Source organism: Bactrocera oleae, chromosome 5, assembly GCF_042242935.1.
Source record: "Bactrocera oleae isolate idBacOlea1 chromosome 5, idBacOlea1, whole genome shotgun sequence".
NCBI lineage: Eukaryota > Metazoa > Arthropoda > Insecta > Diptera > Tephritidae > Bactrocera > Bactrocera oleae.
Genome location: NC_091539.1, coordinates 69,858,525 through 69,870,123, shown reverse-complemented (window position 1 = coordinate 69,870,123; position 11,599 = coordinate 69,858,525). Strand labels below are relative to the sequence as shown.

Here is an 11,599-nt window from a genome sequence, read left to right as displayed (position 1 = left end):
GTATTAAGTAAGTGATTTTTAAGTGCCACTAAACATTTTTTTAACGGAAGTAATTACAGTTGTAGTTGTGGTTGAATGGCTAGTTGCTCGTTGATTTTTTAACGCCCCGACAGGAGTGTCTTCTTATGAGCGCGTGCACACACACACTTATGCGATTAGGTGCATAATGCTGCAAACATTTATGCAGACTACACACTTGCGCCGTAAGTACCATAACTGTTGAAAGTGCTGTTAAAGCTTTAGCTTAAGCTTTTATTTGATAGCAGTATTTTTTTAAAGGATTCTAAGGATGTTGAACTTCAGAAGTGGGTAGTGAACTTGAAAACTTTGTATGGTTATGCACTTAGTTGCATGTTAAATTTCTAAGTAGATTTCTATTTAAATTGTATAGATATGCAAGCAAAATAATTTTCTATTATTGGTGTTACTTCAATGCACAAATTTAATGAGAGCAGTTTTAATAATTAAGATATTAGTGAAAGAATGACTGGATATCCGAATAAGAATTATCGATATCCTTCATAAGATTTGAGCGCGCAAAAATAGTGTTCCTAACATCCCAACGCTCGGACTAAAGAAGATAAAAATCGCCTACGAAATCGTGTATTTTCGCAAATGATAAGACCTATAATAAAACAATTGCTTTTCGTTAATTTCCTTTATATTTATTAGATCACTCATTTACGACTTTTGGGGAACTCTGGAGCTGTTGTGAACCTTTTCTCGTAGATACTAGGTTAGGTTCAGAGGTTGCTCCTAAGGGGAATCTCACTTGGGCAGCTGAGAACGCCGGTTCGTTATGGCATCAAAAAAAAAACACTAATATACTGGATCCTAAGACCCTCACAACCTATCACAAACAGCTAATGTCAATTTCGGCTATGCCTTCTGGTTCGCCGAAGGTAAGATTAAAGAGATGTTTCAGCCTCAGTCTTGCAAAGGCGAGAGAAAGTGCCTGGATGTTTTCAACCCACCCTTCTCCATACAACTTTGAGAACTAGAGTTCGACAAGATTTTTAGCCTTACCGCATGAATGCATATTGGACAGTGTCCAGTAAGAACTCCTACGATTGCTGCAAGATGAACTTTGCTCTGCGCAAATAGTTCAGTAGATCTGCTTAGAAAACGCAAATAGTATTTGTTGTTTTTCTACACTTTCTTGCACAAATCAGTGTACCTTAAAGCTTTTGATCACACTTCTAAGAGACCATGAGAAGTAGCTCTCCACGTACAATCAAGATTATCTCCTAACGTTATAACTTTTTTTTAATAAAACACGAACTACGACGGTCATATGTGCGACGACGAGCTGTGGTTTCGAGAAAATGTATTAGTTTCTACGGTGCTGAAGAACTTTCTTTCGCTCTGTAGTTATAGTTTTTAACTCAAGTCATAGATTGTGAAAGAAGTCACTCCAATTATCGTTTTAAAAAAACATATTGAGCGTATATTGTTGTTGAGGAATCTTGAGCATGCGATAAACGGAATTTATACTTCCACTACTGCTTATGGCATAGGCATATACGCCCAAATTTTCCGCAAGAACACCCTATTAAAAATAAAACTTCATGCGATTTTTGTATTTTAAATTTGAAATTCCACTTTATTTGTTTGCTTAGTTTGTTAGTTAGTTTAGTTTAGTTCAGTTTATTTTTATTAAAATTTAATATTTAATTAAATAAATATTGATACTTAGCTTTAGTACATTTACGAATTCTCGCTGCACCACTGCACTCTTCTCCTCTCTAATAAAACTATACTGTACTTTATTTAATTTTTACATGCATTTAAGCGATTCTCAGATTTCTACACTACACATGCGCTTCTGCTGATTTGTTTTTGCTTTGTTGTAGTGTAGTTACTGGTAGTTAATATGGAATATCGCTGCGGAGTGCTACTCTTTAACTCTCTATAGTTGCTGCTTTCACATTAGTTTTAGACAATCTTAATGCGTACCGTTAGTTATAATTATATTGTATTTTATTGATATTTTATTATATTTATATTTATGCCAATTAAGATTGTAATTTTTCGAAAAAAACTTAGCTTATCAATGACTTCAAAAACCGGTTTTGTTTGCTTGCAAATTACACATTGTATTTTTAGTTTATTTAGTACTTTTAAATCTAGAAAAAAACACGCTAATTAGATTGAGTATAATTACCTTACTTGCTACTGAGATATTTTACAAAGGTGTTTGGAGGAATTAAACTTTGATAATCTATATTTTTTTGATTAAACATCAATTGTGTGCCAATCAAAGTTGTGTGCGTGGGTGTGTGCCTCAAGCTGTTGCAATTGTCGAACGGATTATGTAAGCAACGGAACCGGAAGCAAACATTAAAATCAAAAAATAAATCAATTACCAATTTAAGCAACTAAATAATTAATTTATTGACAATATTAATTGGTTTTTATTTATGAAAATATGTTTTTTCGTTGAAGTATTTTCAAAATTATTTATTTTGAATTAATTTTTTTGCTATAGTCACACACACACACGCACAGAACATTAGAATTAGCGCAACAAATATAATTTATATTTAATTTTAATTGAAAATATTTTATTTTTTACAACAATAATTAGTAATTAATTACATAATGGTGTTCTCTTAGCGCACACACACACTCAGCTGTCACTTATAATTGTGTGTGTGTGTGTGCGTGCGTTTGTGTTTGTGCCAACTGCATTTAAAATGCAATTTTCTGATTATTTGCCGATTAGCCAAAAACAATGGAGCTTACACACTCTTTAGGCCGCTTATGCTCAACGCGCTGATGTTTATTAATTTACTCACACACACACACACACATTCGTGCATGTGAAATAAAATATTTTCTGTTTGCCTATGCATTAGTGTGCAGCGCTTGCTTGTGTGTGTGTGCGTTGGTAATTATATTGACTCAATTTGTTGTAGTTGCAGCCTAAAGCCATCACACACACATACACACGCACGTAGCAGTTGGCTAATGCATTATAAACGGATATTTACGATATTTATGCTGTAATTTCGGTGTGCTTCTTTCGAATATATTTCGGCTACAAAATATGTCACGGATTTAATGCGTTTGCAATTAGGCGCAATCTGCACACATACATCAAGAATTTGCATTATTTGTTGCGCCACTGGAAGCACTTGCCACACACACACAGGCAGCGCTTGCCACATGCTAGTGCGCCCGTTTGCTTGAGTGACATTTAATATCCTTCGGCGCAACGGCAGCCACACGTGCATCTTTCAGCTTATCGATGTGTGTGTGTGTGTGTGTGAAACTTTCAGCTCTAATGTAGTGTGCGCGTGGCAAGTGATTAAATTTTCACCGCTCGCATTTGCATTTCCAATATCAGCTTCTCGCAGTGCACACTTTAAGCAAATAATACAGAGCTGCATTTGACCCCCGACCCCACGCACTACAAGGTAAGCATTTCATATTTGTTTGCCGTTTGTAATTAAAGTCGTTTATTTAGTTATTTATTAATTTAGTAAGTTCTTAGTTATTTATGTGTGGAGATATAAAATTAGTATTTACAGTCTTATTTATGGATTTCAGTTAATTTAGCCTACTAAACTGAAATCCTTGCAAGTTTTGCCTTAATAGTTTAGTTATTTATGCGGTATTTAAGTATGTAAATACACTTTTGTTTGGCTTATCATCTAAATAGTATTTAGCTACAGTACAATTTTATTGCAAATTATTGTAGTTAGCATTTAGTAATTATGTGTGTTGGCGCTGTAGATCTATTTCTTATAATTATTAGTAAAATGTCTCACTTTGTATTGACTGTTTCGTAAGTTGAGCTGAATTTGTGTATGGAATGTAGCAAATGGGCAGCAAAGTATGAGAGCGAGAGAGAGACCTTATGAGAATTATAACATTAGGTCTCAAACGAATGAAATTACTCTGATAATTAATTATAATAGAAATATATGACAATAATAACTTGGGGCGCAAATCTAACTCTTTTGCAGTTTTTGAGGTTATACTTGTATTCTAACTGCAAAATGGTTCTACCAAATAAGTAGTATACTTTAATCCACCTGATTATAGTCACATTCTCTAAGGAACCAAATATAATTTGCAATTGATCTAAATATAGAAGCTTTAAACTTTTTGGTAGCTCATAATTATTATATTTTTAGCAGGTTTTGAGATGTGCAGGCGTTATACGTTCTCATAGAACCAGTTCCTACGGCAAATTCTACTTCTCTTGGTTCAAAAAATATAGAATTCTCGAAATACTAGCGATTCAAGCAAAAGCTTGGTTATTCAAAAACGATTTTTTGACAACAAAGATTCTGGAATTTTTATATTCTTAAACTTAACTAAACACCCGAAAATTATGACGGTTGTAGATTCAATAAACTTCCTTCATAAAAAATAGAATTTCTTTTTTAGTTATTTAGAAAAAAAAAGACTAGAGGATGTATACGTTAATGTAATAATCAACTGGACTTGACTTCTCTTACTGATTTCAAATTGTAAAGGAATTTACTATTGTTATAAAAATTGTAACTTTGAAAGCAAATCTTGAGTTTGTCTTCTTGCAATTGCCTTGAAGGCAAGTGCGTTTTGATTGATATTTGCTTAGTCACCGCATGAATTACGAAGAACTGTAAAATAATACATAAAGTTTTTTTTATATTTGATTATTACAAAACCTAATTTCTAAAACATGCTGTTAATAATAAACGTTGCGCGTTACATTGAGTATTTTAGCGAAAAACTGTTTATTCACAAACCGTTTGAGAAGTAAACCAAGTGTTGAACGAAAAGACTGCGTGGCGCCTAAATATATGCTAAAGTTAATTGCGCATATACAATACCGCTTAAGTTGATGTATTGTTTCCTTGCTTTAGGTGTCACTTAAAATTAATCAATTAGAAAATTAATGCGAGTAGTTATAATTATGTATATCCTCGGCACTAACCTCACTGACCACTTGCTACATTTTAACTCATTTTCTATTGCATATTTGTAAGTTAGTTTGTGTGATTGGCGTCAGTTTGCCTGTGTTGTCTGTAGCTATTTGAAAAATGGCTGCTCAATAACCTTTGAAAATTTACTTATATGTATGTATATATGTTCACTTGTAGTAGTGTGTGTAGCACACATATATTGTATTAACATTCTACGTACTATTTTGTTGCATCGGTATAAAGTATGTAACGGTATATACTTGTAAGTATGTCACCACATACTATATATTTTCCCAAACATATGCCTGCTTATCCAATATTGTATGTGAGTATGTACATATATAGTTTAATATACACACATATACACTCGTATGCGTAGTCGATATCTATGATTATGCTTTATGTAGTGGTAATAGTTCTGAAGTATGCCTGTATTCATACGATTATCCTACTGTTAATGCTATCTACTTGCTATCTGAGATGAATTGCTTGAATGAATGTGTTGATTATTGCACGCTATGACATATGAGTACTCAATGCGACTGCACCTAAGTGAATTATTAAATGTCAATGGCAATGTGAGTGAATATCTTGAATAATTGATTAAATGATTGAATATTTGTATGTGTGCATTACAAGCAGGGTTTAAGTATGCGCACACATACAAATATATAGATATATACATATATTGAATTGCACACGGATTTGCTGTATGAATGAGCGTTTAAATACCGTTGAAGCGCAAACGCATACACATATAGACACACATACAAATAGCTGCTTGAATATGCAATGATTGAACGCAGAGTTGATTGTTTGGCTGAATAAATTGTATGAGTCTGTATGTATGTGTCTGAATTAATGCATTCGTATGCCTTTATATTAATATAATTAATGCTGTTTCTTTATATGCCTGTAAGCTCTATATATGTACCTACACGAATACAAAGAGATAATAATTTTGCTTAAAGGCATAAGCGAATCTATGCGAAAATGGTTGAACGCAGAAATTTGTATGATTTTCAAGTGAGTTGCATGGCTGATAACAATATATTATATACAAATGTAAAAGTGTCTACTTGTTTGTATGTTTCGCCTAAAAGATCGCACGAACGCTGGCATTATTTAAATGAAAGCCTCGTGGCAATGCTAATCCTTCAATCCTGCTTACGTTTGCAGCAACTAACGCATAGAAATGTTGCTACGCAGCACATTTGCACTTCAATCAATTCATGTTTCATATCTTACTTTCATTCAGCTTGTATATACATTCTCTGGCGGTAAGGACTTGGTGAAGTTCTTGGGGATCTGGTAGTGCAGTGAATTTTGTGGTTTGGGTCATTTGTGTTTTGTGCATTTTTTTTGTTGTAAATCATGATCATTGCTGGCAAACAGTTGGTGGATAAATCGTAAGGATCTTTAAGTGGAAAAAAAATTTAGCAATAATTATTTGGTAATATTTTAAAGTAGCTTATTTCGGCTTAATATAAAGTGAATGCTTTGAGTTCTTGATTAAAACTATTGATAACTTTTGTCTCCATTTCCTGAAGCTTTAATGCATCCAATTTTAAGTTATAGCACGAATAAATTACTTAGCAACAATTTAGACTCTCTCATTGGTTTAAGTTGACTTAAGTTGTTTTAGCATAGTGTCACTTTGTATTCTGGAACTAGATAATATGTGGCGTTTACAGTCAGTATCTAAATTTAGTCAATTAATAAATTGTGCAATGAATTAATTGAGTCAATTAGTAAATTGTGCAACTATCTAATTTACTAAATTAAGTTACTTATTTAGTCAATTAGTAAACTGTGCAATTAAGTAATTGACTCAATTAAGAAACTCACTAGGTCAATTAGTAAATTGTGAAATTAATTAATTGTCTAAATTAAGGAACTAATTTATACAATTAGAAAACTGCGCAATTAATTAATTGACTAAACTATTAAAGCCTTTTTTATTCTACTTCCACACAACTGCTTGCCGCAATGTCATTGTTACAGATAAATGGAAGCGACAGGGGTTAATTTTTGATTGTTGCAGATTTATTCATTAATTTGGCCGACTTTTTTGATTAGATTTTATAGTTTTATATGTTTTGATGATATTTTTTTTGGCTCGCTAACTGCATTTTAAGCTTTTTTATTTAATTTTTTTTTCAGATACGCTTCATATGAAAAATTTTGTCTTATTTAGCCGAAATATTTGATTAATTACTGTTCACTAATTTTAATTAATTCTTTTCTAATTTTCTTCTATACACATTACAGGAGAAATGAATACACATAAAAAAGCAAATGGCATTTAAAGCGAAATCATAGCATCTAGAAAAAACTTAACTAAGCAGCGTTGTCCGCATTTTCCGCACCGCACACCAACAAAAAAGTCCGAAAGAATATTTTTCCTCAGCTCTTTAGTGGTTTGTGTGGAAAGTGCTTCGTCGCTTTATTCACACATTACATACATACAATTGTTGTTTGTTTGTTTGTTTTTAATAAGGAATATCGACGTGCTCATTTGTTGTTGTTTTCGTATTTTTTTACTCATTTTGATTTTTGCTTAAATTTTGTTGTTGATTTGTGTTTACGTGGTTGCTTTGCAAAAAACATGCAACACTGGCGCAGCGGTAGCATTGCAGTTGTTGTTGCTCGTTATTTTTCCATTTTAAGTGTTTTTGGTTCATTGTTGTTGTTGTTTTTGTCGGTGTTGTGTTTTTTGCACTAGCGGAAACACAAATTCACATCAATTTTACACATTCATTTTAATGTACAAATATACGCGTACTTATGTATTTTTAATTTGTTAAATTTTTTTTTTTTAATTTCTTCTAATACAATTACGGTTAATTTTGAATTTTGTTTCAATAATTTTTCCTTTTTGTATTTTTAGTCTTATAATTTATTTGCCTAAAGTTTTGAGATTCATGCCAAAATGTGTGTTTGTTTGTGTTGTTTGTATGTATAAATTGGTGGTGTGTTTGAGAGCAGACAGCGGTGGCTTGCAGCTTGAAAGGCATATAACGGAATTCTGCAAATAATTGCTTGAACATGAAATTCGTGTAAAATTTTGAGAAATTCAAAGCAACGTTTCAAAATGTTACTCATACGGCGTGACATGCTGTTAATATTCCAGCCCAACCAACTATACGTCAACACCCTTTGCAGCGCCACCGCATGCCCACCTTAAATAAGCCCCGCTTGGTAAAGCACACAAACTGTAAACAAGTGTTTTTGTTATTAATATCTAAGTCTTTGCACACCAATACACACATATCAAAAAGTGTTTGCTGTTAATTCCTTTCCTTCCTTCTCTTCCTTAATATTTTCACTAAAAAATTTGCTTAGTTTTGATTATGCGTCTTTCTAGAATAACACAAAAATTAATAAACTTTTTTCGTTTTCTTCAAATGCAGAGCTTTTCATTCTTTTTTCGTTTTATTTTGGTTTTGGTAGCTTTCAATTGTTGTGTTTTTGGAAAAAGTTACAACACTGATAAATGAAGGTGGGTGTGTGCTTTGGGACGTGCTTGGAAGGAAGTGTCAATGTGTGGTTTTTCATGGGGGCAAGTAAAGGGGGTTTCAACATTTATACAATTTAATTTTTTTATACAAAATTTTGAATTGCGTGGCATATTCTCTAAAGTAGCAACAAGCCGAAGTCAAACTTTAAGTAAAAGCAAAGCACATACATAGCTAACTGCAAATTGAGCAATTAAGTTTACCACTACATCATTAGTTTAATTTATGTTCAATTATATTTTTGATTTTCTTTTTGTATTTTAAGTTATATTTATGTCTTTATTTTTATTTTCTGAATTTTTATATATAAAACTATTTTGACATATGCGCAGTTGACGTTAAAAGGGTTTAAAAAATATTTTATTTTTAATTTTGTATTAAAAAAATTTTTTCGAAATTTAATTTTATTCACAATTAATTTTTTCATACATTTTACTTTATTCTCTTAAAGGACGACAAAAATATCGTTAAAAAAAATCACCGCGGATTTAAATTCTAAACCAACTTGTCAAGTGCAATTTATGGATATAGGGATTATGGTATCCCAATAATTTTTACTCAACTTTGTTAAGAACTAAACTATTTTACTTTAAATAAACATGAAGATCTGCGAATTTTCGAATTTTAATATGTAAAAATTGGCGCAATTTCTTATGTTGTTTAGGACTCTTTTGAGCTACAAAAAATTTGGAAGACCTTTTTTTGAAAGAGTTTTGATTATCTACTAACGGTAAAGAGCATTCAACCGCTTTTTATATGTATGAATTAAACTATCGTTTATAAAAAAATACCTTCTAAATAGGTAAAGAGTACGGACAGTGCGTCATACGCTACAGATAAAGAAGTTCACAAAAAAGAGCTTCAAAATGGTACTTCATGTGCTACTGAAGCTTCGAGCGTCTACATCTCTGATACTGTTCATAGTAACCAATTCACTGAGCATATTTTATGCTAATAGGGTATTTTATGTTCAATATATTTATATAAAAGAGACTCAAAATTTCCAAGCAGAGTCCACATGTTCTACAAAAGTACCGAATCTCTCAAACTGATTCGATTGAAATAAAATCAATGATTTAAACGTCAACTGCTGGCATACAAAGTTTATAGCAATTAACATAATATAACGGCATTTATATGATTTGCTTTATACAATTTAAGCTTCAACTTGAAAGCACGCAAAACCTATACTGTATAACTGTGCATGTTGCATGCATATATACACATACTTATAACATATTCGCCCAGCTGTCAGTTGAAATTTCTAGTAATTAAACTTGCACAAGCGCACTCAAATTATCACACGCACACACACACACACACATGCACACTTTTGTACACATACATGCACAGGCATACAAGCACACAAACCAAGCAGCGCTCGCATAACTGTTTAATTGCAACAAATGCAAACGCAAACGAATGCAATCAACCGACTGTAAATAATGAATTATGGAATTTCGCATATTACACTAAACTCTATTTAACCTCACCTATATATATATATATATATATTTACTGTATATATGTATGTAGTGTGAGTGCCCCGACTGTGTAGGCAGAGCTTTAACTTGGCATCACATAAATACGTAATTTGCAACACACGCTTATTTAGAATGAATATTGATTTTTAGTCTAAATGCTAATATAATGCGCACGAGTGTGACTGCACTCGCATTTATACTACACAGTTGCATTTGTATTTGCTTGTTTGTTTGTTCATATTCTAGGTAAATATGCTGACTTAAATATAGGTTATGTCTAGCGAAAAGTATGTAGTTGACACAAATGCGGCACGAAACGACAACATCTACATATTTGTAAATCACCTTAGTTTACCGGCAACACACAGCAACTAGTCGCCTAATTTATACATACTTGTATTACAGTAGTCGTAGTACTAATTTAATGCCACTTACAAAACTAACGATATTTATATAAGTATTTTGTAATCTTGTTTTTGCCTTTGCATGCCTACGGAATAAGCTTATTTACTTAAAATTTTTAATTTGCTTTTATGTAGTGTGTGTGTAACATAAATTCCTGTTTTAATCTCAATCGATACATCTCACTTCTACGCTACGGCTTACCACCACATCTCTCGCCGGCTGACTAACTCACGCGCATACGCACATGCACGCACTTACACTTTGAGCGCGTTTCTCGAGCAGATCGCCGGATTACTACACACCTCTTGCGCGCCGCGCTCATACTCCTCCTCCTCATCGCTGCGCTGATAGGCCAGCGACGTCGCGCCCAAAGCGCCGCCAGCGCCAACGCCAGCACGGCCACCCACGGTGGCGCCGCAGCCATGCCTACCGCCCTCCATGGCTTTTCGTGTCGCCGCCTTATTGTTGGCAAAACACATGGCCACTTCGGCGGGCGGCACCGAAACGACCGCGTGCGCGGCATCATCGGTGATTAGCATGGACTTTTCATACGCTAAGCGCTGACGCCGCAGTAAGCAGCGGTACGCTAGCACCACGCACACCAGCATAATAGTGCCCGAGAGCAGGCCGAAGAAGAAGGGTTTCTGCATGTCGGCAACGGCCATGGTGAGCATGCTCAGATCGGGCTTGTGTATCGGTTCAATCAGGCTAATGTCGCTGTTATCGGAGTGCCAGTTGAAAACGAACTCTGTGTGTTTATTCAACGCTTCGACTGACTGATCATGCTCGTCGTCGTGCTCATCGTATGGCAGCACGGCGGCGTTATCGGTATCACTAATATAACCGTTAGAATGCGATGAGCTATCGGCGTCTATATCTTTAGTGTTGCCATTACTGTTGTGTTCGATTGCATTGTTGGTGATTTGCTGTGGTTGTTGCTGTGCGACTTTGGTGGCTGGTAATGTTCTGCTATCGATTGTTGTTGTGGAAATTAGTGTGGCATCGGCATTCGGTGCTTGTGTTTTATGTTGACTACTCTGTTCGTGTGCCATCACCGCTTCGGACGTGTCAATGTTCAGTGGCAGCGAGCGGGACATGAAGCCGGTGAGCTGTGAGAAAAAAAGGAAATTGTATATCAAATATTAGTCACGTCCTGCAGAAGTGGTTTTAAGCTTATTCGAGAATATTTATCATAATGCTTAGTCATGGAAATAAAAGGTGATTTCGACCGCAGCTTCAAAGAGCAAGATTTCCATCTTTGCTTGTTGTCATT

The 11,599-nt window shown here is 34.0% G+C and overlaps 1 protein-coding gene across 1 annotated transcript in view; it reads right to left on the bottom strand.

Moving 5' to 3' along the window:
• Positions 1–1,574: 1,574 nt before the first annotated feature.
• LOC106626971 (uncharacterized) overlaps positions 1,575–11,599 on the bottom strand; it is a 112,576-nt gene continuing 102,551 nt past the window's right edge. The window contains exon 5 of the mRNA XM_014246885.3: positions 1,575–11,435. Coding sequence (XP_014102360.2) covers positions 10,581–11,435 — 855 coding nt within the window. The 3' untranslated portion in view covers positions 1,575–10,580. The remainder of the gene's footprint in view (positions 11,436–11,599) is intronic.